Here is a 21,405-nt window from a genome sequence, read left to right as displayed (position 1 = left end):
CACACTTTTATTTACCACCATAAGTTGTAAAATGAATAGAAAATATAGTCAAGACATTTTTCTGGCCATTTTGAGCATTTAATCGACCCCACAAATGTGATGCTCCAGAAACACAATCTGCTCAAAGGAAGGTCAGTTTTATAGCTTCTCTAAAGAGCTCAACTGTTTTCAGCTGTGCTAACATGATTGTACAAGGGTTTTCTAATCATCCATTAGCCTTCTGAGGCAATGAGCAAACACATTGTACCATTAGAACACTGGAGTGAGAGTTGCTGGAAATGGGCCTCTATACACCTATGGAGATATTGCACCAAAAACCAGACATTTGCAGCTAGAATAGTCATTTACCACATTAGCAATGTATAGAGTGGATTTCTGATTAGTTTAAAGTGATCTTCATTGAAAAGAACAGTGCTTTTCTTTCAAAAATAAGGACATTTCAAAGTGACCCCAAACTTTTGAACGGTAGTGTACGTCTTCTATTTTCCAAGAAAGCTTGTGAATACTTCACATGCAGTAGGGTGCATCAAACCTTGCAAGGTGTCAAAATTGAGCTGTCCCGATACTAATTATGTACCAGTGACTAAAATAGAAAGGCTTGAAAAATAATCTTAATTCTATAAAATCTTCAGGGGTGTACTGCAATCTTTTTTTTTTTAACCTAATCACTATTATGGGCCATTATGAAGATATGAAGCACTCAGATTATTTTTCTTTGCATTCTTTCTTTCTCTTTTTTTTTACAGATCTGTTAGATCAAGTTATTTTGAAGTGTGGATGTGAATTTCTCTTAATATTTATTTCTTTAGGGGCGGCATGGTGGTGTAGTGGTTAGCGCTGTCGCCTCACAGCAAGAAGGTCCTGGGTTCGAGCCCCAGGGCTGGCGAGGGCCTTTCTGTGTGGAGTTTGCATACCTCCCCGTGTCCGCGTGGGTTTCCTCCGGGTGCTCCGGTTTCCCCCACAGTCCAAAGACATGCAGGTTAGGTTAACTGGTGACTCTAAATTGAGCGTAGGTGTGAATGTGAGTGTGAATGGTTGTCTGTGTCTATGTGTCAGCCCTGCGATGACCTGGCGACTTGTCCAGGGTGTACCCCGCCTTTCACCCGTAGTCAGCTGGGATAGGCTCCAGCTTGCCTGCGACCCTGTAGAAGGATAAAGCGGCTAGAGATAATGAGATGAGATGAGATTTATTTCTTTAAAAAAATACACTGAAACATTCGGCAGAATTTACTGTACACTCACCGGCCACTTTAATAAGAACTTGTTCTTGATTCTAAGATCCCTGTTCTTGGCAGAAGGAGTGGAACCCAATGTGTTCTTCTGCTGTTGGATGCTGAGATGCTTTTCTGCTCACCATGGTTGTAAAGAGTGATTATATGAGTTACTATATCCTTCCTGGCAGCTTGAACCAATCTGGCAATTTTCCTCTGAGCTCTCTCATCAACAAAGCATTTGTTTCCACCCACAGAACTGTCGCCCACTCAACTCAGTGTTTTTTGTTTTTCACACCATTCTGTGTAAACTCTAGAGACTGTCGTGTGTGAAAACCCCAGGAGATCAGCAGTCCATCTGGCTCAAACCAACACCCATGCCACAGTGAAAGTCACACTTTGAGATCACAATTTTTCCCATTCTGATGTTTGAAGTGAACATTAACTGAAGCTCTTGATTTATATCTGCAATAGTTTATACATTGTGCTGCTGTCAAGGGATCGGCTGATTAGAGAACTGCATCAAACAGCAGGTGGATGGGTGTTCCTGATAAAGTGGCCGGTGAGTGTATGATACTATACCCTGGGAGTAAGACTGTGTGTGGGGATGGTTGATCTGACTGAAATTTCCCAAAGTATCATATGATGTAAGCCTGTAAGGCTAAATACCCACCAAGAATCCAGGATCCAGAAAGTACAACTCGTCCCCAGGTACCCAAAAGTGTTTTGCAACTTATTTTCTAGTGGTAGTTCACTTGAAATGACGACTGCTCTATGATGATATTGTGGCTTTAATCCAGTTAAATATGATCTGTTTCAATCTTGATATATTCTATTATATTTAATGTTATGGGTAACACTGAGTATTGTATTACCAAAGCATAGTTAGAACATTTTCTGTAATTTTCTCTATATAATCTAAACATGGAAATAAAATGTATTTGTGTCATTAATGACATTATTCACTGCCCAGGTGGATCAAATAAACCATTATAGAATTACAAAAATTGTCATTGGTAAAGGAACATATTTAGACTGGGGACAGAAACATGTTCAAAACGTTAATTTTTGAGTAAGGAAACGAAGCACCCTAATATGCAGGTGTATGTTTTTTTTGTTTTTTTTACAGTATGTGTGTGTACAGAGAGGACATTGTACCTTGAGTACAGTTGGTTTCATCTCGTCCATTGGGACAATCATTCTCTCCATCGCATACATAAAGAGGATGAAGAGGAGTCTGACTGCTGCAGTTTTTAAAGGGTTTTGCTGCAAATTGAAAGACTTTCAGTATCAATACATTCAGAGATACAATCCGTTCTGAGAGATTACTACTAAGAAATTCATCCTTAGTGGTCGCTGAGAATTGTACGATAAGTCCTGTGATCATAAACTTTTAAGTGTTGTATACTGTATAGCCAAAAGTTTCTGGACACCTACCATTACACCGATATGTGCTTCTTTTCCAAGCTGTTGCCACAAATTTAGAAGCACACAATTGTATAGAATGTCTGTATGCTGTAACATTACAATCTCCCTTCAGTGGAACTAAGAGACCCAAACCTGTCCCAGCATGACAATGCACCTGTGCATAAAGTGTTCTCCATGAAAACATGGTGTGTTAAAACTGGAGTGGAAAACCTGTTGAGAGCCCTGATCTCACTAATGCTCTTGTAGCTGAATGAACATACATCTCTACAGCCACACCCCAAAATCTAGTGGAAAGTCTTCTCAGAAGAGTGGAGCTCATTACAACAGCAAAGCTGGACTGGGGCTTTCAAGAAGCACGTACAGTACGAGTGTGATGGTCAGGTCTTCACAAACTTTTGGCCATATAATGTACAAATTTTATCAGAATATTTACACTACCGTTCAAAAGTTTGGGGTCACCCAGACAATTTTGTGTTTTCCATGAAAAGTCACACTTTTATTTACCACCATAAGTTGTAAAATGAATAGAAAATGTAGTCAAGACATTTTTCTGGCCATTTTGAGCATTTAATCGACCCCACAAATGTGATGCTCCAGAAACTCAATCTGCTCAAAGGAAGGTCAGTTTTATAGCTTCTCTAAAGAGCTCAACTGTTTTCAGCTGTGCTAACATGATTGTACAAGGGTTTTCTAATCATCCATTAGCCTTCTGAGGCAATGAGCAAACACATTGTACCATTAGAACACTGGAGTGAGAGTTGCTGGAAATGGGCCTCTATACACCTATGGAGATATTGCACCAAAAACCAGACATTTGCAGCTAGAATAGTCATTTACCACATTAGCAATGTATAGAGTGCATTTCTGATTAGTTTAAAGTGATCTTCATTGAAAAGAACAGTGCTTTTCTTTCAAAAATAAGGACATTTCAAAGTGACCCCAAACTTTTGAACGGTAGTGTAATTCTGATAAATTTCAATTTAATCATGGAACAGTCTGCTTTTTAATTGTTTTCCCAATTGAATCTCTAGTCAGTGCATATATAGTGTGTGTGTGACAGAGATTATCCATCCATCCATCCATCCATCCATCCATCATCCATAACCGCTTATCCTGTTCTACAGGGTCGCGGGCAAGCTGGAGCCTATCCCAGCTGACTATGGGCGAGAGGCGGGGTACACCCTGGACAAGTCGCCAGGTCATCACATGTGACAGAGATTACCACAGGCAATAATTTCAACACATTTCTTCGTACTGAGAAAAGAACAGACTCCAAAATTGTGTTATTCTGTTCATTTGTTCAGTTTCATCAGTGAAGATTTAAATTATGTGAATATACGGCATAACACAAATTCAATACTATAGCGTTTGCATTATAATAGTACGGTAAGTCTGTTGTGATGAGGTGGACTTGAGAAAAAAGTCTTAACAAAGCTGTTTTTTTGGAGTTTTACAGTATGCAACTTTCCAACAATGAAGTTAAAAAAAAAAAGTTCAAGTTACTAACGTTTCCTTGAATGATTTGTGCCATAAAACGAATACTGGGAACACTGACATGAGCGAAAATTCACACTAAAATGCTACACATCTTTACAGAATAATGTAAAAACAATTTTGACTCAACAATTTATTAAGACATTCTACATAACCGTGTTAACATTTGCATCAACAACGTAAACAAAATCAACAACTTTCCATAGACTTCTATTATAAGTGAGTTTAGAATAATCAGGTTTTCTGTTCTTTTCTTTTCAGTGCAGGGAAATGTGCTGAAGTTCTTCGTTCATGCTAATCACATCACGCATACACTACAGATGCAGGTTATTATGCTAAGAATTAAGCAGAAAGTTGAAAAATGCTTTCTGGAGTTGTCCTTAAATGTCGTAATGTCATCCACTCAGACAATTTTACTGGTTTGTTTAGTGACAGAGAGAAAGCTGACATACAACAGAAAACCTCATCGCTCTCATCCTGACAGTCATCCAGGCCGTCACAGCGCCGATCCTTTTCCACACACAACCCCGTGGTGCACAGGAAGTGACCCTCATGACATGCTGGAGGGAAAACAAACAAACAAAAGCAACAACAACAAGGAGATCTACAGTGATGATAAAATCATGTCATTCGTGGTCATGTTAACAGTGTAGAAGATTTTCAGCAGCAATACATGTCTATAAAGAAAATATTCTGTATGTAATAAATATAATATGTAAATAAACATTTGTTTTTGGAATATATTGCCATCAAATTGTAATAACTGCCACTGTCATCTGGGGGCAGCATTGCTCTCACGCTGGCTGATGTTGAAACTGCTGTAGGTGGCGCTGAAAGGCAGCTCGGAGCTGCGAGAGCTGCAGCGAAACACCACCTCGACGCTTCTCTCGGGAATGCGGAAGACGGTTATGTGACTCACGTAGCGGCCGCAGTATCTGCAGGATCACCACGACGGATCAAACCCTGAGTTCACGTTTTGTCATTATTACACTCTGACTAAATGTACGATCACTCACATGATCTCATTGATCTTCCACCAGCCGTATTCACACGGAGTCAGGTCTTTCGGTGAGAGGATGTAGTTCTGAAACGTCAGAGCCACGCCGAGAGACGTGCTGTGGGTCTGAAATGAGTCAGACAACCTCGGTCTTATCTAATGCATCATCATGCATCGTATACACTTTTAAAGCAAGACAAATCACATGTATGTAACTGTTTCTTGGAATAAATATTCAGTGTGGTGATGCACCTGAAGCCTCCAGGTGCAGGAGCACAGCGGAGGGAGAAGGCTGGGGTAAAAGGGGCTGGTCATTTCTCCTGCTTCAATGGGGATCGCTGGAATCTCAATTACACTCAGGCACTCTACAGAGATATCAGAGAGATATCGGAGAGATATAAGGATGATGCACAACCTTCATCTATTCTGTGGTTGGTAGAAGAGAGCAACTGGACTTGTTTGAAGATTCTTGAAAACGTTTCACCCCTCATCCGAAAGGCTTCCTCAGTTCTGTTTGACTAACAGGGAGTATCAGGTATTTATCCTCTCATGGATCATCAAAGAATCAGAATCCTGATGGCTGCATTGTAGGTGGCCGATAAAAGACGTCCCAGACCCCCACCTCTGTTCAGTGATGGCTGTTCCAGGTTGACAAAAATGAACGATCCTCTCTGGCTAAGATGTCTGCCAGTTTTCTGGAAGTCCTCTCATACTCCTGCACCAGTCGAAGGGATCTCATCCCAAAGTGCGTAGAAACATGTCCGTGAAGATTCTCAGTCATCCAGGTACATAGTAATCTGTGGTTGGTAGAAGGGAGCAACTGGACTTGCTTGAACATTCTTGAAAACTTCCATGAGAGGATAAATACCTGATACTCCCTATTAGTCAGACAGAACTGAGGAAGCCTTTAGGATGAGAGGCCAAACGTTTTCAGGAATCTTCAAGCAAGTCCAGTTGCTCTCTTCTACCAACCACAGATTACTATGTACCTGGATGACTGAGAATCTTCACAGACAACCTTCATCTATTCATCCATTATCCATATCCTGTGCAGGGTCGTGGGCGAGCTGGAGCCTATCCCAGCTGACTACGGGCGAGAGGTGGGGTACACCCTGGACAAGTCACCAGGGTGATACACAGAGACAAACAACCATTCACACTCACATTCACACCTACGGTCAATTTAGAGTCACCAGTTAACCTAACCTGCATGTCTTTGGACTGTGGGGGAAACCGGAGCACCCGGAGGAAACCCACACGGACACGGGGAGAACATGCAAACTCCACACAGAAAGGCCCTCGCCGGCCACTGGGCTCGAACCCAGAACCTTCTTGCTGTGAGGCGACAGCGCTAACCACTACACCACCGTGCTGCCTGATGCACAATCACTAGAACTTAAATCAATTTGTGGCACAAAAGAACCACAGAGATCAGACTTATACATTTACATCCTCAATCTCTCTTTCTCTCACACACACACTCATGTGTACACACCTTCCTCAGGAACGGCTTGGAAGAATCCTCGGAAGCTCTTGTTGCCTTGCACGAGTCTGAAGGAGAGCAGCATAACGTTAGAGGTGGACACGAGAGACACTGGAACCCGCACTGCCTCACACAACCTACAGGAAGAGAGACACCCACTGTACACCATGTCCTCCTTATTGTATATCCAGGAGGTCAATGATTTTATTTCATTCATGATACAATGATGGTGGAGATCACCATCAACTACTATTAATATGCTTATTTGCCATACTTACTTCTGTATATCAGAACACGAACCTGTGCAAGATTTTGGCTCTCATAGGCAGCAGGGCGTCGTACACAGTGACGGCGTCATACACACAGTCACTCGGTTCGACGTCCAGGCTGTTCACTGTGAGCCGGATGACGGTGCCCGGAGCAGACGTGAGCTTGACGTGGCAGCTGAGACCTCCCCAAGAGGAGAAAACGTTCAGTGGGACTCTCGCCTCAGGGAGGCCTGCGTACAGCTTATCCACACACTCCGAGCCTGAGACAGAGGCAAGCAGGAATTAACTTTAATCCCAATCTCAGAGCCAGGGGATGCGAATGCAGAATACAGTCACGCAAACCAAACATCGAAAGCATTACCTGCAGCGATTGATGTATAATCTGAACGAAGAGCATCTAAGGAGAAAAAGGTGTAATAAATATACACGGGGAGTTTAACATTATATGTTTTGGAATTTTGGTTACACAAATGACAGATTCATGTTTTTTACAAAGAGATTATTTAATTTAGTAATTAAGTGAATTAAGAAGGAAAACCCTTTAAATCCTGAGTGTGTTATCTTTTTTTGCTGAAAAAATATTAATATTTTTCCTCATTTAATTGTCATTCCGTAACGTTTTGTGACAATAATAATAATAATAATAATAATAATAATAATTCATACTTAACAATTATATGCCTCAGGGTCAGTGAATATCAGTGTATAATAACTGAGACAAAGTCAAGGTTATTATTTAAATAATATTGGCTGGCTTTTATTCGTGGTCTATCGGATATATTCCATTCAGCGAGCATGATATTGAGCGAGTCGAAGATAAGTATAAATCCATGAAAGAAAGTCATTATTATTATTATTATTATTATTATTATTATTATTATTAATACACATCCCTTTTGGGTGTCCAGTGCGTCTTTCTCTTTCAAAATTCTCTCAAAATCTTCCGTATTTCACGAAGCAAACCTGATGGCCATGTTTGTTTACAAATTGTCGCAGTTGCTCACTCGTGTGGAAGTATTACGTCTTCGACATGTGACGTCATGTTGTCTTGACAACCATGGAATATCGTAAACCATATTCAACGCTCATTCTCCATTGGGTAGAGTGATGTAATACACGTAGGATAAGCGATATGCTAACAATATTGCATGCTATCAAACCAAATCAATGAAACCCGCTAGGAGGGAATAGAATACATGTTTTTATTCCATGGAAAGAAGGTGTCCTGTATGTATATCACTGATATTTCACTGAGCCTCATCTCATCTCATCTCATCATCTCTAGCCGCTTTATCCTGTTCTACAGGGTCGCAGGCAAGCTGGAGCCTATCCCAGCTGACTACGGGCGACAGGCGGGGTACACCCTGGACAAGTCGCCAGGTCATCACAGGGCTGACACATAGACACAGACAACCATTCACACTCACATTCACACCTACGGTCAATTTAGAGTCACCAGTTAACTTAACCTGCATGTCTTTGGACTGTGGGGGAAACCGGAGCACCCGGAGGAAACCCACGCGGACACGGGGAGAACATGCAAACTCTGCACCGAAAGGCCCTCGCTGGCCATGGGGCTCGAACCCGGACCTTCTTGCTGTGAGGCGACAGCGCTAACCAGAGCCGGCCCGTGGCATAGGCAATATAGGCAAATGCTAAGGGCGCTGCGTCCATCCAGGGGCGCAGAAATAGGGGGAGAAAAATTATGACTTCCACTATTCTGAAAACGAGTCAGCATTATAATGTCTTAGCCTAATTTAATTGTACAGCAAAGCATGTAGTCAGGGTGCGATTTGTCAAAAAAAGCGGGGTGGGGTGGGGTGTGGTGGTGGTTGTTAATCATGAAACAATAAGCGCTCAACAGTGGTTCGCCCTGTCTATAGTGTGTCTTCGGGCGCGCAAGTGCGCATCCGCGGCTATTCTCTGTTTTGGCCATGTAATCATAGCCGGCGATTGCGATAGGCGACCTAGGCAATTGCCTAGAGCGCAAAGTGTGCCCAGGGGCGCCAAGGGCGACCAAAACCCCACCAAAAAGGAGGGATGGAGTTATTGAATGGAGATGTTACCAAGTGCATCAGTGGTGTACAGTGTTTTCAACCACTGTGCTGCCAAACTCTAGTACCGCGGAACACTAGTGTGCCGTGAGAGATCACCAAGTGTACCGTGGAAAATTATAGAATGACTGTATATTGTAAATATTGGCAACAGCGTTTTAGTTTCAGTCAACATTTTCTATTGGTGATGTGCCTTGAGATTTTTTCATTGAAAAAAGTGCGCCCTGGCTCAAAAAGGTTGAAAAACAAGTGTAGCCTACGCAGTAGTGGTTGGTGATTTCCTTATGCCTACTAAAAATGCACAATGATAGGTTATAAGGGGGGGCGGGGGGAGTGGTGTTCATCGGGGAATGAGAATGGCTATCCACTGCAAAAAGTAGCCCAGACTACAAGTGCTTAAATGAAGAAATCCAAACTCTCGGGTGCGCAAGAGCGCAAACGAAGGCTACAGGAAGAAACAAATAGAGCCAAGTATAGAGGTAAGTCTGATCTAATCTCTCATATCAACCATTATAGTGGCAAATTAATATTTTAGACGCCTGAATCAATGTCTGCCTAGCTAACTAGATGCAAACAGCAATAGACTTCAATAACAAAGTACCCATAATAGCACTTTTGTTTGAAAATACAGCCCATTGATGTCCTAACAGGGTGCTTAAGTTTGCACAATTTAGAATTGTAGAATTTTTTTATTCATTTAATTTGTTAATCCTTCAGAGATGACTTAACTTTTAATAGCAAAAAAGAAACTAAAAATAATTTCTTGTTTATTGTCCATGCACTACACTTTGAACAGGGTGCGGAAGAGTTTTTGCCCATTATATGGAGATATGTATTGAATTTGTGTGGTCATTTTACTTTGTGACACTTTATGTTAATAATGATAACAATAATAACAATAATGAAAAAGATAAAAATGACTTCTTGTTTATTGTCCATGCAGCGTACATTGTTTAATACTAATAGAATAGAGTGATTAGATTAAAGTGTTATTTAGATGTTATTAGAGGGTTTTTTTCTTGGGGGGGGGGCGCCAAAACTCAATCTCGCCTAGGGCAGCCAAAGACCTAGAGCCGGCCCTGGCGCTAACCACTACACCACCGTGCCGCCCTTCACGGAGCCTGAGGTGGATAATTTTTTTTTAGTATAAATACACAGGCGATTATTATTTTTTTTCCAAAATTGCATTAAAAAATAATTCATTTCAAATTTCAAAAGCGGCATACAAATGTAATAAAGGCACAGCGCAGACTTGTGTCACTTATCTACACCGAGTCACATAAAATACAAAGTTTAATCACATAAAATCACAATTCCACCTTACCTTTGAATAGTTTTAGATCAAACTTCAGAGCATCTTTAATGTTTTATATAATACTTCATAATCTGTAACTCTTCCTCCCTTACAGTGACGAAGCGAATGGCCACCATTTTGCTGAGTCGCTTGAGATGATTATCGAGAAATAGTCTGAATTTCTCGACCAATCAGTGCACACAATTTCCTATAATCACCTCCGTATTTACACCAATAATATTTATAACAAAAAAACAGCTTGCCCTAGTTCATCAGCATCATGCAGACTTACCATATGTCTGACTCCGTTTGCTCCTCTAATAACAACATACAGATGTAGAGATGTTACATGAATGAGAACGCGAGAATGATAATCCAGGGTCCAGGATTACACCAAGGATCTTATCTGTTGCTTTTGCGATTACAATACTCAACATCATTTCTGTTGTATCAGGATTTAGGAGGAAGACGTTTCTATTTCGCTGAGCTTTTATGTCTTTTACACAACAGCTATTTTGCATAGCAGTGCTGCTGAATAGATAAGTGTAATTTTGTATCATCTATATAGAAGTGAAAAGGGAGAATAACGAGAGAATAAAATTAATATAGAGCTTAAAAGCAAACTTTATGAGACACTATGCTCTTTTTTAATAATATTCTCTGTCATTTGAGAACCCATTTGAGAAGGTTGTGACTTAAAAGGCTCTAAAAGGGTTCCATACAAAGGTAATAACTTCTAAATCAGTTGTGTTATCAAACCTATCTATTAAAATATCTGTACAATAATGAAGTAGGGTGGCACGGTGGTGTAGTGGTTAGCGCTGTCGCCTCACAGCAAGAAGGTCCTGGGTTCGAGCCCCGTGGCCGGCGAGGGTCTTTCTGTGCGGAGTTTGCATGTTCTCCCCGTGTCCGCGTGGGTTTCCTCCGGGTGCTCCGGTTTCCCCCACAGTCCAAAGACATGCAGGTTAGGTTAACTGGTGACTCTAAATTGAGCGTAGGTGTGAATGTGAGTGTGAATGGTTGTCTGTGTCTATGTGTCAGCCCTGTGATGACCTGGCGACTTGTCCAGGGTGTACCCCGCCTTTCGCCCGTAGTCAGCTGGGATAGGCTCCAGCTTGCCTACGACCCTGTAGAAGGATAAAGCGGCTAGAGATAATGAGATGAGATGAGATAATGAAGTAAAGACAGTGCATACCGTACCATCATGTCAGTATGTTCATTTAAAAGTGTACTCTCTGAATCACCGCCTCAGACAGGTATCGCTCATCTTACTGTTGATGAAGATGGAGTCGATGTCTACTGGCAGCCCCAACAGGAAGCCCACAGAGGATCTGTTCTTTAGGGATGTGAGCACCGAGTCTCTGAAGATCGCACTAACACACTCCTCACACACTGCTGGAGTCTTTAGCCTTGGCACCTCAAAGATCATCCAGAAATGCACCAGCATGCCACCTTTATCATTACTGATGAGGGCAAGAACAAGACATGGCACATGCACAAGGTTTCAGAACCTTTCCAAACTCCCAGGCACGTTCTCAACACTTTCTAAGATGCTCTTGAAAATTAAAGGAATACTTTAGTTGAATTTTTAGTTTACACAGTTTACCAATTTCAGCATTTGTAATCATTCAGCCAAGACATGTTTGGTATATGAATTTAGCCTTCTTTAGTTTCGCACTGGAGCTACAAGGCTAATGTAGCTGACTAAGAAAACTACAAAGCTAATGCGTAACAATGGAAAAATCCAATGCTCATGTACATACAACAATAAAAAAAAACAATAAAAACTATAAGGCTAGCATAGTTAACACTGAAAACTATACGACTAATGTAGCTAACAAGGAAAACAAAAGGCTAATGCAGTTAAGAATGAAAACAAAATGCTATAATAATAAATGCTACAAGGCTAATGTAGCTCATAATGAAAACTACAAGGGTGAAGAACTGAAGGTGGAGAAGATTTGGGGTTAGACAGATGTTTTACTTATTAGCAACATTAGCAACTGTTGGGCACCAATTGATCAACTGTAAAGTTGTGTGTGTGTGTGTGTGATGGTGTCAGTACCTCAGATCAGATATGATGGTGTGCTTGTAGAGCGTTGATACTGATGATGATCTGTAGACTTTGCTTACCTTTATCGGAAACAGTAGATTATAAGTTTAATACTCACTATAATGCTTTTTTTATACCACAGCACTGTTGAATTCGTTGTTTCTGATTGGTCGGAAGATGTTGATTAATGTTTTCTAACAGCAGTTCTGGTTGCAATACCAATTCACAGGTTTATCTGAATGTGCTCATTGTTTCTGTAGGAACATCTCATTCCCACGATGTGCCACATGAATGGATTTAAAAGCAGGTGTGTATAAATGTTATTAGTATAAATACGCAGGTGATTATAGAAAATTCCGCGTGCTGGTTGGTCAAGAGTTTCTGACTATTTCACCTTGAGTGACTCGGCAAAATGGCGGTCAATCACTTCATCACTGTAAGCGCGGAAGAATTACAGACGATGAAAGAAAACGCTGTTCCTAAAAGCACTAAAGATGCTACGAAGTTTGGTCTAAAACTATTCAAAGGTAAGGTGGGATTGTGATTTATTTTATCGATTTCAAAACAAAGTATTTTGTATGGCGGCACGGTGGTGTAGTGGTTAGCGCTGTTGCCTCACAGCAAGAAGGTCTGGGTTCGAGCCCCGTGGCCGGCGAGGGCCTTTCTGTGTGGAGTTTGCATGTTCTCCCCGTGCCCGCGTGGGTTTCCTCCGGGTGCTCCGGTTTCCCCCACAGTCCAAAGACATGCAGGTTAGGTTAACTGGTGACTCTAAATTGAGCGTAGGTGTGAATGTGAGTGTGAATGGTTGTCTGTGTCTATGTGTCAGCCCTGTGATGACCTGGTGACTTGTCCAGGGTGTACCCCGCCTTTCGCCTGTAGTCAGCTGGGATAGACTCCAGCTTGCCTGTGACCCTGTAGAACAGGATAAAGCGGCTACAGATAATGAGATGAGATGAGTATTTTATATGACTCGGCGTAGATAAATGATATAAGCCTGCGCCACACCGACATTACATTTGCACGCCACTTTTGAAGTTTGAAAAAAAACATTTCTATGATTGTAACAGTTCTCTTGCTTGTGGGAAACAGAGGAACGGGAAGCAGGCTTTAGAACAGGTGAGTTCTTTTTACTTTTCAGTGACAACTCAATGCGCACACACGCAGTGTGACACTGCTCTCTCTCTCTCTCTCTCTCGTTCCTGACTATCTGAAAGACACACAGAGACACAGGTTAATAGACAGCCAGTAAATTGACACAGGTGCACCTCATCACATGTTACCTGCTGGTTCAACCTGCCTCCTCACCATTCACAGCCAACACTCTCCCCCACTGCCACAATCTCATCTCATCTCATTATCTCTAGCCGCTTTATCCTGTTCTACAGGGTCGCAGGCAAGCTGGAGTCTATCCCAGCTGACTACGGGCGAAAGGCGGGGTTCACCCTGGACAAGTCACCAGGTCATCACAGGGCTGACACATAGACACAGACAACCATTCACACTCACATTCACACCTACGCTCAATTTAGAGTCACCAGTTAACCTAACCTGCATGTCTTTGGACTGTGGGGGAAACCGGAGCACCCGGAGGAAACCCACGCGGACACGGGGAGAACATGCAAACTCCGCACAGAAAGGCCCTCGCCGGCCACGGGGCTCGAACCCGGACCTTCTTGCTGTGGGGCGACAGCGCTAACCACTACACCACCGTGCCGCCCTTAAGAATAATCACTTGTGTATTTATACTAAAATAATTATGCACCTCAGGCTCAGTGAATATCAGTGAATAATAAATTTGACTTTGTATCCTTATTATTCACCAATATTCACTTGAGCTTTGACAAATATTTAACAGTTATTCCACGAAATCAAGTCGTACATGAGCTGAGAGCTGATGAGGCGCGTAGCTATAAACCATGTATGTCAAGATTGAGTGGAATAACTGTTTTATTCTATCCACATTCACTGGATTTTGAGAAACAGGGCATTTTTATTTTTATTTTTTGCAAATTCGATAAATAAAACTTCTTTTTTTTTTTTAGAAAATGTCCGAAAAATAATCTCCACTTAAAATGTAAACAAACTGCCGAAATGACAGGAGCAATTTGTGAAAAATGCTATAATAATAATAATTCTTGAAAAATAAAAAAAGATACGTTCTTATCATCATGTACTTTTAATCCATATTTTGTTGCTTTTTTGTGGTTTTGTTTTCGAGTAGAGTTTTTATTCTGTCCTCGGTTGGTTCAGCAACACGCGCCGCCATTTTGTTTTTCTCTCTTCATGGTATATGAGCTGATATCCTAGTAGTAGACTAGCCAATCAGAGCGCACGATTGCTCATATCCGGTGAATGTGGATAGAATAATTGTTAATATAATGAGGAGACAATTATTTAATGTTTATGGAAGGAGTCTCCAGTGTCAGCACTTTGTAAAAGTCAGGAAGTTCTCAGTAACATGACATGCTGCATTTCTTTTGCCTCATTAACTTTAGGAAAGAGAGAAAAAGAGAGGTTGATGAGATGTACAGTATGTATCTAAATAGACAAATTGTTCTGGTTTAAGATGGATACAACATTTCGGGACATGCTGAATGCAGAAAATACTGCTTTGTGGTGGGGACAGTAGCTCTGCTTCATCACAGCATTTATGATATATATATTTCATAGACACGAGTGTTTTACTGGGAAATACGCCACTCATATTTTTCATACGAGCTCCATCTGGGACATGGAGAACCAAAACCGTCACATAAATCTCTATATATCACTTGTGAGGGAATTGATGGATTGTTTTGATAAATTTGGGGATTTTTTTTGTTTGTGAATGTGTCTAAATAATAAAAAGAAAATCACACACTGGCTTGAAGATATGAAGTTTATCTTCTCGTGTTGAAAAACTCGCTTTTTTCATACGAAATACATCGAGGACCTGAGTGACATATTTCCCAATATTTCACTCCGATGACGTCACGCCCAGTGTTTTCTCGCTGACTAGATGCACACTGTCAAAATGACAAACCGGTTCAAAATTAAAATGATTTTGATTAACTTGTGTATTTTTTTGTGGACGCGTCCATATAATATCAAGAACATTACATGGTGGTATGAAGGTATGAAGTTTATCTTCTCATGTTGAAAAATATTTTCACTCAGCCGCTTCTCTCACTTGTGATATATGTTCACCACTCAAAGATAAACTTCATATCTTCGTGCAAATGTGTAATATCCTCTATATTTGCAAGTCATTATTCGCTTACCACATGTTGTATTTGATTTGCCATGGATACAAATTCACTGGAGTCGGCATGTCGGTACTCTGGTATGAACTCCACATTGGCAACACGAAACATCCCAGCAAAGTACACGCCACTATTGCTTTCTCTCCGAACTATGAAAAGGGCAATATGTGACAACGTGACCAAACAATTAATGCATTCCTTTCATTAGAAAACACTACACATATCCTGAACAGTTTGTGTTTTACACTTACATGTAAAAACCCACAGAAGTGACCACAAGATCACCACAGTGACAAACACCACGACTGTAATAATCAGGAGCAGATTCTGTAGTTTCACCAGTGGCCTCTTATTCAGCTTCTTCACCTTCTTTTCTCTCCTTCTGCGTCTGTTGTATTTCCTACAGAATTTATCGAGCATGGCGTCCACCGTGGCCACCTCCACGGACACATCCGTCACCTGGAGCAAACATATTAAATCGTGTACACACACATAAAACATGAAGAAAGGAAAGACGCAAACTTCACTGCAGTAACCAGTTCATACAAAGAATAAATTCATAAAAAGATTCCCAGGACATAACAAAACATTCTAAATGTAGATGTATCCTTAAAGTAATAAGTTAAATCTACAATCATCCTGCTGTATATTGTGTAGGTCTCCCTTGTAGGACCTCTGAAGGTGTGCTGTGGTATCTGACACCAAGACTTAGCAGCAGATCCTTTAAGTTTTGTAAGTTGTGAGGCTGGGCCTCCATGGATCAGACTTGTTTGTCCTGCACATCAATCAGATAAAGATCTGGGGAATTTGGAGACCAAGTTAACACCTTGAACTCTGTCATGTTCCTCAAACCATTCCTGAACAATTTTTGCAGTTTGCCAAGGCGCATTATATTTCTGAAAGATCCCACTGTTATGAAGAAATACCGGTGCCATGAAGGGGTGAACTTGGCCTGCAACAATGTTTAGGTAGGTGGTACGTGTCAAAGTAACATCCATATGAATGCCAGGACCCAAGGTTTCCCAGCAGAACATTGTCCAGAACATCACACTGTATCTCCTGCTCGCCTTCTTCCCATAGTGCATCCTGGTGCCATCTATTCCCCAGGTAAGCGATGTACACGCACCTGGCCATCCACATGATGTAAAAGAAAATTCATCAGACCAGGTCAGCTCCTTCCAACTCTTCTGTGAGATGACACCAGACATGCACATCAGTGAGCCTTGGGAGCCCATGACCCTGTCACTGGTTCGCCGGTTCACTGGTTATCCTTAGTTGGACCACTTTTGTTCAGTACTAACCACTGCATACTAGGAACACCCCACAAGATGTGCCATTTTGGAAACGCTCAGACCAGTAATCTAGCTATCACACTGTGGCCCTTGTCGAAGTCGCTCAGATCCTGACGCTTGCCTGTTTTTTTTTCCTGCTTCCAACACATCAGTTTTGAGAACTGACCATTCACTTGCTGCCTCATATAGGCTCCCCTTGACAGGTGCCACTTATTATTCACTTCACCTGTCAGTGGTGTTAATGGTATGGCCAACTGGTGTATATCAGCACCTGCTAAGTCTTCACTTGCAGCCTTAAAATTCCTGTCCTATACATGTTAGTGAGTTAATATGACACACGTTAATATTGAAGAAGTAACCTTTATTTGTCACATATACATTATAGTCTTCACATATTGCAGGTTGTTAGGAACATGGTACCAGAAAGGATTAAGGGCCTTGCTCAAGGGCCAAACAGTGGCAGCTTGGCCACTGGATGGGACTTGAACCCCCAACCTTCTGATTAGTAACCCAGAGCTACCACTGTCCCAACTGTTAGTGGTAGCTGTTAATGGTAGATGGTGTAACCCAGTTGGATCCCTTTCAGAGTGTGAGTGACTTGAACCAGTAATTCCAACCGCTGCTGTTGTGATATCTGACAAGAGATCAGAAGGAGCCAGTCCATGCTGTCAGTGTTAATCCAAGACTCTAACCTCTGATTTCACACACACACACACAAAAAAAAAAAACCCACTAGATTTTTATCAATAATGCATGCCAGAACACTTTGAGTTCATTAAAGTCTCCTTCTATTATATGTGTAATATTTTCTCAACCCCCCCCCCCATTATTCTCGATATATTACTGCTGATTAGTATTTCAGCTTATTTCCTATATCTCTGGCATGCTATTTTATTAAATAAACAAACATTAAATAGCTATTAAAGACAAAAACAAGTGAAGATTAAATAAATGAGTTAATCTCCTCTCATATTGTAGTCATCATGTTCATTTTGATATTTATGTATTTGTATTGAACTTGTTTTGCAGGCTATATATAGTTTGCAGTACAGATACTGTGTAATCTGTGCAATTAACTGTATCTTAAAATTTAAATACCGTTACTGTTTTATGTAGTAGAGTTGATCATGTTAAAGCAGTGGCTTGTGTAATGAAGAGAGGATAGAGGTCCCCAGGTTCCTGTTGGAAAACCTCCCAGCGTGTTTCTGTCTGTGCTGTGTGTATGAGTTAACCTGTTCAGCCTTATGGCGTTTCAGTGAACATTCATTATTCATGTCATGTCATCTCATCCCCTCGCTTTACTTACTTACTTACAATGAGCTAACCAGGGGCTGCTGCTTAATAGCCTCATAACTTCTCGTCAAGAACTGTCTGGTCAGTTTCACTGAACATGGGACACGACATTCATTCAGACGAAAATCCTTTGAATTTTTTGGAGTAGGATGAAAGAAGAGTTGAAACAAGTTGAGAAAAATAGCTGAAGTAACCGAAACCACACAGTTGAACAGTGTGTGAGATAAAACCCGCTTCCATGATGAAGTTCAGTAACCGATCAGCTGGCTTATACAGTATATATATATATTTTTTTAGAGTTTTGCTGTGTATCTTTCACCTGAGAACAGGAATATAGTATAAAACGTATGTTAAGGTACATAATCAGACCTGAAGTCTTTGAAGTCTAAAGAATTTTTTTAAACATTTTGCTATATTAAACCACCTTAATTTTTTTTTCCTCCTCCACTCAGGTGTCTAGTATTATTTTTTTATTACTTCAGCTTTAAGAACGTGTTTATAATAACAATAATTATTATTTTATTTTTTTAAAATATAAGATACTGTATTGATGTAAGTGCTTCCACAACCCACAAATAAGAAAAAAAAATACAAACCTGACATATCTATTTAACAAATTTAAAAAAAAAAAATTAAGCTAAATGTTTTCCCCCAACACCATTAATACAAAATAGGAATTTTAGAAGTGAAAAACTAAAGTCTAGTGACCTATGTACAAATAAATTACTACTCTAAAAGCTAATTAAAGGAACACTTCATGCACCTCCTAAAAACACACACACAAGATAAAAGTGCAAAAGATTAGTGACAATGAAGGGTACTTTTGGTACTTTTATTTCTGAGAGTGTAGTCAGAAATGTTTAAGCGTACAATAATAAAGGAAAAAAAAACATCCCGATGCTTCATAACAGTGACTCACACTGAGGCGGTCCTCTGCTGGCGCATCGTCCTCGTTCGCCTGGCTGCTCTCTCCGCGCGCTTCCATGCCATGCACCGGTACATTCCTCAAAACTTCAGCTTCTTCTACCAAATGAATAACAATAACACACTCATTGCTGCTATGCCTGTGCGTTGTACCCACTGAGCGCACGTGTGTGAAGTAGCCGAGTGACGCTTATGAGCATCCAGTGAGCGTGTGTAATTTTATCTGCTCCTCCTGAGCTCCTGTTTCTTTAATTGGGTTATCTGAGAGATCCATTCAATTCAGAGCAGCAAAGTTCTCAGTACCTATTTTTGCAGCCAAAAAAAAGAGAGAAGGTACTGAGCTCCTGGTGATCACTGAATAAGAGAGATTTAATTTTGTGAATGGAAGCCAGCTGAAGAGTAGGACACTGACTACCTATAGCGCATATTCTCCACTAAAAAGGCATCCTAGAGGGCACTTTATCATGTTTCCTTGCATGTATGGGAACGCTCTAGAGCACTGCATCACATTCTTCACTGGTTGGGCATCCTAGATGGCACATCATGTTTTCTCATGCATAGAAGCAACCTATAGGGCACTGCATCACATATTCTCCACAAGGGTGCCCCATGTGCAAGAAAACATCGTGGATTGCCCTCTGAATCTCTCTCCAGTAGAAGGGCATCCTATAAGGCACTTCGTCATGTTGCCCCTACATACAAGAAAACATCATGGAGTGGCCCCTGTATCATGTACTCTCCAATAGAAGAGCACCCTAGAGAGCACTTCATCATGTGTTCATTCACATAGGTGAACCCTATAGGGCACTGCATCACATATTCTCCACTCGGTGATTCTATGCGTGAGAAAACATCATGAAGTACCCTCTACATCATATTCTGCACTAGAAGAGCATCCAAAAGGGCACTTCATGATTGCATGTACAGAAACCCTCTAGAGCACTGCATCACATATTTTTCACTGGTTGGCCTTTCTAGATAGCACATCATGTTTTCTCATCCATAGGAGTACCTTATAGGGCACTGCATCACATACTGTCCACAAGGGTGCCCTTATGTGCAAGAAAACATCATGGAGTGCCCCTGTATCATGTCCTCTCCAATAGAAAGACACCCTAGAGTGCACATAATCATGTGTTCATGAACATGGGGGAACCCTACAGGGCACCGCATCTTATAATCCACTAGGGTGATTCTATAGTATGTGCGAGAAAACATCATGAAGTGCCCATTGTATCATATTCTGCACTAGAAAGGCATCCTAGAGGGCACTTCATGGTGTTTCCTTGCATGTACGGGAACCATCCAGAGCACTGCATCACATATTCTTCACTGGTTGAGCATCCTAGATGGCACACCATTAAGGTTCCTCATCCACAGGAATACTCTATAGGGCACTGTATCACATTCTCCACAAGGGTGCCCATATGTGCAAGAAAACATCTTGAAGTGCTCTCTGTATCATGTACTCTCCAATAGGAGGGCATCCTAGAGGGCAGTTTGTCATGTTTTCATGCACCTATAGGGCACTGCATCTCAATCTCTACTAAGGTGATTCTACAGCATGAGAAAACATCATGAAGTGCCCTTCGTATCATATTCTGCACTAGAAGGGCATCCTAGAGGACACTTCATGGTGTTTCCTTGCATGTACGGGAACCATCCAGAGCACTGCATCACATTCTTCACTGGTTGGACATCCTAGATGGCACAGCATTAAGGTTCCTCATCCACAGGAATACTCTATAGGGCACTGTATCACATTCTCCACAAGGGTGCCCATATGTGCAAGAAAACATCATGGAGTGCTCTCTGCATCATGTACTCTCCAATAGGAGGGCATCCTAGAGGGCAGTTTGTCATGTTCTCATGCACCTATAGGGCACTGCATCTCAATCTCTACTAAGGTGATTCTACAGCATGTGTGAGAAAACATCATGAAGTGCACTCTATCATATTCTGTACTAGATGGGCATCCTAGAGGGCACTTCATGGTGTTTCCTCGCATGTATGGGAACCATCTAGAGCACTGCATCACAAACACTTTGAACCTTTTCCATTTGTTCCACGGTTGTGCATAAAATGTGAAGGATTTCTTCAGAGACAAACTGAAAAACTGTACGTTGCTAGATGTAATCTTTTTTCCCCTCCCTTAAATACTTGCTGCTGCTCTGTGCTCCTCGGTTGTGACAGTTTTAAATAAAACGATAGACTTCCATTCCTTGTTGGTTATTATCCTCAGTGCAAAACTAACACAGCCAACATGTCTAAGGTGATTGTGTACATTTGAGATGACTTGAGGTGTGTGGGAACGGTGTAAAATAAAGTGTACATGAGCACAGAGTCACAGAGCTGTACACTTTCATAGGTG

The 21,405-nt window shown here is 41.2% G+C and overlaps 1 protein-coding gene across 1 annotated transcript in view; it reads right to left on the bottom strand.

Moving 5' to 3' along the window:
• tmprss7 (transmembrane serine protease 7) overlaps positions 1 to 19,095 on the bottom strand; it is a 28,396-nt gene extending 9,301 nt beyond the window's left edge. The window contains exons 1-14 of the mRNA XM_060900571.1: positions 19,030 to 19,095; positions 18,874 to 18,876; positions 15,777 to 15,984; positions 15,544 to 15,674; positions 12,296 to 12,363; positions 11,503 to 11,693; positions 7,244 to 7,279; positions 6,914 to 7,142; positions 6,626 to 6,750; positions 5,383 to 5,495; positions 5,150 to 5,256; positions 4,932 to 5,068; positions 4,586 to 4,693; positions 2,370 to 2,477 (exon numbers count right to left, since the gene is read on the bottom strand). Of these exons, the coding sequence (XP_060756554.1) occupies positions 2,370 to 2,477; positions 4,586 to 4,693; positions 4,932 to 5,068; positions 5,150 to 5,256; positions 5,383 to 5,495; positions 6,626 to 6,750; positions 6,914 to 7,142; positions 7,244 to 7,279; positions 11,503 to 11,693; positions 12,296 to 12,363; positions 15,544 to 15,674; positions 15,777 to 15,984; positions 18,874 to 18,876; positions 19,030 to 19,095 (1,630 nt within the window). The remainder of the gene's footprint in view (positions 1 to 2,369; positions 2,478 to 4,585; positions 4,694 to 4,931; positions 5,069 to 5,149; positions 5,257 to 5,382; positions 5,496 to 6,625; positions 6,751 to 6,913; positions 7,143 to 7,243; positions 7,280 to 11,502; positions 11,694 to 12,295; positions 12,364 to 15,543; positions 15,675 to 15,776; positions 15,985 to 18,873; positions 18,877 to 19,029) is intronic.
• Positions 19,096 to 21,405: the final 2,310 nt, after the last annotated feature.

This window comes from Neoarius graeffei, chromosome 19 (genome assembly GCF_027579695.1).
Source record: "Neoarius graeffei isolate fNeoGra1 chromosome 19, fNeoGra1.pri, whole genome shotgun sequence".
NCBI classification, from domain to species: domain Eukaryota; kingdom Metazoa; phylum Chordata; class Actinopteri; order Siluriformes; family Ariidae; genus Neoarius; species Neoarius graeffei.
This window is presented reverse-complemented; position numbering and strand designations above follow the sequence as displayed.